This window comes from Chrysochloris asiatica, unplaced genomic scaffold, assembly GCF_000296735.1.
Source record: "Chrysochloris asiatica unplaced genomic scaffold, ChrAsi1.0 scaffold00221, whole genome shotgun sequence".
Classification (NCBI taxonomy): domain Eukaryota; kingdom Metazoa; phylum Chordata; class Mammalia; order Afrosoricida; family Chrysochloridae; genus Chrysochloris; species Chrysochloris asiatica.
The window spans coordinates 505,523-512,971 of NW_006408739.1; the positions used below are offsets into that span (position 1 = coordinate 505,523).

General features: G+C 42.5%; 1 protein-coding gene across 1 annotated transcript in view; it reads right to left on the bottom strand.

The window, feature by feature from the left end:
- PLEKHH1 (pleckstrin homology domain containing, family H (with MyTH4 domain) member 1) overlaps positions 1-7,449 on the bottom strand; it is a 79,191-nt gene that overhangs the window by 43,177 nt on the left and 28,565 nt on the right. The window contains exons 2-3 of the mRNA XM_006873051.1: positions 5,322-5,384; positions 4,282-4,431 (exon numbers count right to left, since the gene is read on the bottom strand). Of these exons, the coding sequence (XP_006873113.1) occupies positions 4,282-4,431; positions 5,322-5,384 (213 nt within the window). The remainder of the gene's footprint in view (positions 1-4,281; positions 4,432-5,321; positions 5,385-7,449) is intronic.

The following is a 7,449-nucleotide window of genomic DNA, read 5'->3' on the forward strand; positions in this document are numbered from 1 at the left end:
GTATTCTGTGTTGTTGCCGGTGGAGCTCCTCACTGCACTTCCACCTGATCCATCATTTTGTTTGTTCCTTCAGAAAATACTTCTTGAAAGAAAGACCATCAGAAAAAATCAAAAACAGTAATAGCAGTCCAACTGACACTACAAGAACAAGCAAGTTGTTCACCTGGGAACTATCCAGGCAAGTGGCCAGGTCCCCTCAAGTAAAACCCCCTTCCAAGATGGAAACACAAATGGAATACACTAGCAGGCATATGGTCCTGCTGCTGACCACATTCGTCACCAATGAGGGGAAGTGGGGGAAAAACAGCAATGAAGTTGTGAACTGGGTCAGACCATATTCAATAGGCTCAATTAACCTGAATTGAGACCTGGTTAACCAGCAGTATGACGAGACCTGGGAACTCCTGGGCCCAGGGGCAGGGACATGGCCCCCAGAGGACTAGAACGGAGTGTGAAACATCCAGCTATTATAAAGAGATGGGAGGATGCATAAGAACATGCATACTTGCAGATAGTACCCATCTGACCTGGCATCAATGGATGATCAGAAGACTAGAGGAAGAAAGAAGAGGCAAAAAAAAAAAAAAGGAGTAACCCACTACAAGTGGATGGACTTGACCTATGCTTTTGAATGCAGTATAACAAAGCAGCGGACAAATCTCTACAGTGAGGATCATTCCCACCCCCTTGGTACACAGGGTTAACAGGGATAGGGAACTTAGACATTGGCTACCCAAAATGGGGTGGCTACAAAGGCAAGAAGTGACTGGCTTACAAGCTTTTCAACTGGCTTACTAGCTCCAGAGGATACAGGGAAAGGTAGAATCTCCACTGAATTATTTCTAACCTCTCTGGATGAAGTTGATAAAAGGTGTGGGGGAAAGGACTCCTGTGGTTAAATAGGGAATGATTGCTATCAGGTCTGACAGTGAGTGTTGAAAAGGTAAATGTAAATGTTTGGTAACAAAAGGAGGGAAGTGGTTGATTTTGTAGTCCAGAACGGAGATCCCTGGAACCATCAAGGTAGAAAGCGAAGTGCAAGACCCTGTCCGGGGAGGCAGTGACACTAGGGATGGAGGCAGAGACAATGACGTGGATAGAAGCGGCTGGGGACTCTGAACTCAGGGAGGGAGAGGGGCTGTGTGCTGGTGGCCAGGGACAGGCATGTGGGGTGTACCCTCTGGTTGTTTGATGATGCATGCAGGGGATTGTGATCATTGCAATGAAACAAAATACAGCAGGATGAATGTAAAGATAAAGTTCACCCATGTAAACTAACACATAATTCAAAATTTAAAAAAAAATCTCACCACAGCCCTAAACCCAAACACCAAACCTGTTGCTGTCCAGTCAATTCCCCTTAACGACAACCCCTTGGTTTTCAGAGTAGAAATGCTGTGTAGGGTTTTTTGGTTTTTGTTTTAAATGTTTTATTGTGAATTATGTGATAGTTTACATGGGAGAACATCAGTTTTACATTGATTCTATCGTATATCGTCTCTTTGCCATGGTTACAATCCCCTCTATGCATCATCAACCAACCAAAGGGTATACCCTGCAATCCTTCCCCCTGTACCCCCAGGTCTTCAGCACACAGTCGCTCTCCCTCTCTGGATCTAAAGTCTCCAGCTGCTCCATTGCTCCACGTCATCATCTCTGCCTCCATTTCAGGCATCACTGCTTCTCTGGGTAGAGTCCTGCTCTCTGCTCGCTATTCTCCCTTGATGGTCCTAGGGACCTCTGCTCCTAGACTGAAAAGTTAATCACTCCCCTCCTTGCTATAAAACGTCTACCTTTTCATTTCCAGCCCTCACAATCAGTCCTGATAACAATTATTCACTATTGTATCACAAGAGACCTGTCTGATGTATAGAGTTTTTGATGGTTGTGACCTTCCAGAAGTGATCATCAAGGCTTTCTACTGAGGCACCTCTGGGGTGAACTGTACTTAAACTGCCAGACTTTCAGTTAGCAGCCAAGTGCTTAACTCTTTATGGCAAACAGGCAGCCTACCAGACATTATAACCCTTATTTTACAAGTGTATAAAATGGGAATCATTAACTTAAGTAACCTTACCACAGTTACAAAGTAGAGAGTGTGAGAGGGGCATTCAAACCCACATCAGTCTGACTCAAAAATTCTTTTTCTGGACAGATGGGGCAAGAAAGCAGAGTAAGCAGACACAATGAGCTGGCCCCCTGCAACAAAGACATGGGAGACTGAGTGAAACAGACACTGATGGTGATCCTGGAACCCTGGAGTTTCAGAGGAGAGGACAGAGAGGTGGATTGAGTGCTGACGGGAAGAGGAAGCTGAACAGGAGCAGTGAGAGAAAAGAAAAATGGGTGGACTGTGGGCTGGTGTGGAGCAGCGTGGCCACTTTGAGCTTTTGCAAGTGGCTGTCCATATAGCAGCCTGTGGGCACAGGATGAGGGTAGTAGCAACGGGGTGCAGTTCCCCTTTGTTCCAGTACTCTCCTGGTAGCTGGTGTGCATAGCCAGTCCCCACCTTGCTAATCTAGAGGCCAGAGCACCCCCTCCTGTGCAACCTCTGCTTTGCCTGTGGTTGGGCACCAGGCATAGTGCCCCTGCTTCTGGAGACATGTGAACCCACCCTGAACCAAGCTACCCAAACAGTGAACAGAGAACTAACTGCATTTACACTTCTGGTCTCTACCACATGCAGCCCAGCAGGAGGCAGGTGGTGAGTGCTGAGACAATAGACAATCATCAACTAAATATAAATACGACCCCACATATCTTAAAGAACCAGACAGAGTGACTCAAACAAGTGACCAAAATACAGAGTCAGAAAATATCACACCAGAAATAGTATTGGAACTACCTGTTAAGGAATTTAACAGGATGCTAATTAGGCAACTTCAACAGACTGAGAAAACTACAGATGAAACCAAGAAAAACAGACAAAATTATGGGAAACATATTGACAAAATAATTGGGGGAAAAACAATGAGAATGATACGAAATCAGCAATTAGAAAGCCAGAAGATTAACACTAAGACTTCAGAAATAGACAATACACTGAAAGGGCCAAGAAATAGAAATAAATCATTGGAAAGTTGAATTACTCAGCTTGAAGAAAAATCTCTCAATATTCATTTGCTAGAGGAACAATGGGAAAAAAGAACAAAAAATTCAAAGAAAGCTTATGTTTTATGTGGGACCCTATCAAGAGGAATAACTGAAGTGTGATAGGAATTCCAGAACAGGAAGTGAGAAAAGAAAAAACTCACAGAGAATACTGCCCAAGAGTTGTTGGAAGAAAACTTCCCTAACATCATGAAAGAGGAGAAGACAGCTATTCAAGGAAGTTGAATGAGCCCCAAACAGTATAAATGCCAAAAGAAAACCACCAAGATATTATTACAATCAAGCTTTTCAAGACAAGGAAAGAATCCTGAGAACAGTTCAGTAAAAAGGAAAAGTTACCTACAAAGGAGAATTAGTAAGACTAAGTTCTGAATTCTCAGCAGAAAACATATAGGCAATACACAATGGAATGGCATATATAAAACTCTGAAAGAAACAAACTGCCAACCAAGAATCATATATCCAACAAAACTGTCCATCAAGTATGTTGACAAAATTAGGTCATTTTTAGATAAACCAAAGTGAAAAGAATTTGTAAAAACCAGACCAACCTTACAAAAATTACTCAAGGAAGTTCTTTGGATGGAGAACCAACAACAGCAGACAACAACCTGAGATTATCATATATGACAATATTTCCTAAACTCAACCTACACCTAGAATTATGCAAAGTAAAACAGACCTAAAAGACTAAAAAGAGAAAACCTGAGATCTCATTATAATAACAACAATAAAACCATCAAGTAAAAAGAGGGAATAATGTAATTATTAAACTTACGAATGAAGAGGAAATCAAATTTCAAGTTAGGTTAAAATAAACCTAACTAGAACCATAAAAATGAGACCAAGCTTTACTCTAGCTTTACCCTAGCCCAACTCTCACCCCTAACACCAATTCTAGTCCTAAACCGTAACCACCATAACAATAAATGAAGTTCTAGGCACAGCCAAGACCCAATCCTAACCTTCACTCTTTATTCCTACCCACCCACCCACCACCCATACACTATATCTGTGCCTGACTTCTAAGCAGGTATGAGAAAGACCTTCTAATAATTAAATCTATACTTAAAGGAACAGTCTCATGTGTGAATGAGCTCTCCATCATTAAAGGGCTCAAGCTGAGGGGTCAAGAAGCTGGGAGGCTGTTGGAGAGGGGTTGGCGCTTACCTGCTTCTCCAACTGGGTCTCCAGCTGACTGATGAGCTCATCTTTGCCCTGTAAGGCTTTCAGCAATTCTTGGTACTTCTGGTGCAGGCTGCCTGCTGAGTCTACGGTCTTCAGATTGGACAGTTTTACTTTCTCTTCCATCACACCCACCTGAAAAGTACCAATCATCTCACAGGGTTGGGGATGTGTTGTGTGAACTGGCTAGTAAGATGGGACAGGATGCCTCCCAGGCAGAACCTTTATCCCTGGCAGTCAGGTTAACTAATTAAATGGCCATTTATGAAGTTTTGAGAAGGACCGGACAAAGAAGAAACTCACTTAGGCTACTCTAAAAAAACAAAACAAACAAACAAACAAAAAAAACAGTTGGGTCTTGGGCCATTCAACCCCGTAACTCTTAGTAGGAATTAGTTGGTCAGGACACATAGCCCTGGAGAGCAGCTGTTCTGACTTCAGAATGAGAGAGGTTTACTGCTTCCTGAATGGACACTGCTTCCTCATATTTCCCAATCCTCTTAGAATTAGGTGGGTCATGCAATGTGCTTCAGTCAATGGGCTTTGAGTGGAAATGATACATCACATCTGGGACAAAAGAATTAAAGAGCTGGTGCACAAGTGACTAGCTCTCTCTTTCCATGCCATGGCCCAGCTATATGACAGGGAGCCTCCATTAGCTTGGATCCCTCACGGACTGTGTGGAGTCAAGTCACAGGCTAGCCCTCAATGGATACATACCATGAGTGAGAACTAAATGTGATAAACCACTGAGATTTCAGAATTAATGTATCACCTCAGCATAGCCTAGTCTATTCTAATAGGCTTACCTACTCAACTGCACTGACTCTTACCCACAGACTCCTTCATTATAGAAGGCCCCAGGCACCATAATTGTTCTGAAGGTGTGATAACATGTGACTGCCGGTTTCCTTTTCTCTGTAAAGAGCTCCTCCATGACCAGGTGTGTCCATGGAAAGTACCAGGGAAGGTCAACATTCATTTCCCTGCATTCTCCCGCCAGTCTCTTCCCTCATCCCTGTTACCTGGGTCTCTGCAGTCTCTGCCCTCTGCTCTGCCTCCAACAGCCTCTGCTCCAGCTCTTGCATCTGTTTAAGAGAGGAAGAGGAAATGTAAGCCTATTTTCCTACTGTGAACATGACAACAGGGAAACTCTTGAGAACTGCACTGACACTACACACAGGCCAGGTACCAGGGTGAAGATTTTCACGAAAACTCTCAGCTCCTCAACTGTTATGGATTGAATTGTGACCCTCCCCCAAATGTGTTGGAATCCTAACCCCTATAACATATGGATGCAATGGCCTTAGATTTAATGTAATCTTCCATAGTGTAATACAACGCAATGGAGCTAATTAATCACTCGGGTGGATCCTTAACTTCTAATTTATATATAGCAATATAGACACAAATGCACACACATGGGGAAAAACAGATACCATGTAAGGAATACCGAGGAACCAAGGAGTGACCGGGGCTACCAACAAAGAAGGAATTGACATGATGAAGACCCTGTTCTGGCCTTTTAGTCTACAGGACTGAGGAGAGAAAATTCTGTTCTTTAGAGCCACCCACTTGTGATATTTCTGTCACAGAAGCACTAGGAAGCTAAGACACCAACGCTGAATTTATAAGACACATGAAAAGTGCATGGCAGATACTGGTCTGCTGATAACATTGTTAGGTGCCTTTGAGTTGTTGTTGATTCACAGTGACCCTTATGTGCAACAACCACCACACGTCTGTCAGTTTGTCATACTGTAGTGGCTTGTGAGTTGCTGTGATTCTGGAAGCTATGCCATGCCACAGGTATTTTAAATACCAGCAGGGTCACCCATGGTGGACAGGTTTCAGATGAGCTTCCAGACGAAGACAGACTAGGAAGGAGTGATGAACTACTTCCGAATATTTAGTCACTGAAAACCTTATGAATAGCAGAGAAACACTGTCAGCTATAGTTCTGGAAATGAGCCCCTCAGGTTGGAAGGCACTCAAAATGCGACTGGGGAAGAGCTGCCTCCTCAAAGTAGAGTTGACTGTGATGACATGAATGGGGTAAAGCTCGTGGGAGAAAAGCCCATGGGACCTTCATCTGCTGATGGGGCACAACTCAAAAAAAGAGAAACAGCTGTAAACAGCCATTAAAAATCGGAACATGGAATGTACGAAGTATGAATCTGGGAAAATTGAAAGTTGTTGAAAATGAAATGGAGTGCATAAACATCAGTATCTTAGACATTAGTGAGCTGGAATGGACTGGTATTGGCCATTTTGAATCTAACAACCATATGGTTTACTATGCTGGGAATAACAAATTGAAGAGGAATGGTATTGCATTCATTGTCAAAAGAGCATATCCAGATCAGTCATGAGGTACAATGCTGTCTGTGATAGGATAACATACATGTGCCTACAGGGAAGCCCAGTTAATACCACTATTATTCAAATTTATGCACCAACCACTAAAGCCAGTGAGGATGAAATAGAAGAATTCTATCAACTTCTTCAATCTGAAATTGATCAAACATGCAATCAAGATATATTGATCATTACCAGTGTTTGGAATGCAAGGATTGAGAGCAAAGGGGAAGGATGAGTAGTTGGGAAATATGGCCTTAGTGATAGAAATAATACTGGAGATCACATGACAGAATTCTGCAAAATCAATGATTTGTTCATTTCAAATACTTTCTTTAGACAGCATAAGATACAGCTATACACATGAACCTCATTAGATGGAATACATAGAAATCAAATTGACTACATTTGCAGAAAGAGATGACAGAAAAGAGATCCATATTTGTGCTCATTCCAAAGAGAGGTGACCAATGGAATGTGGAAATCATCAGACAATATCTTTGATATCCCATGCGAGTAAAGTTTTACTAAAAGTAATACAAAAAACAACTACAAGCATACATCGACAGAGAACTTTCAGCGGTTCAAGCCGGATTCAGAAAAGGACATGGAAGGAGGGATATCATTGCTGATGTCCAATGGATCTTGGCTGAAAGCAGAGAATATCAGAAAGATGTTTACCTGTGCTTTACTGACTACACAAAGGCTTTCAATTGTGTGGATCATGACAAGCTATGGACAACATTGTGAAGTATGAGTATTGCTGAACACTTAATTGTGCTCATGAGGAATCTG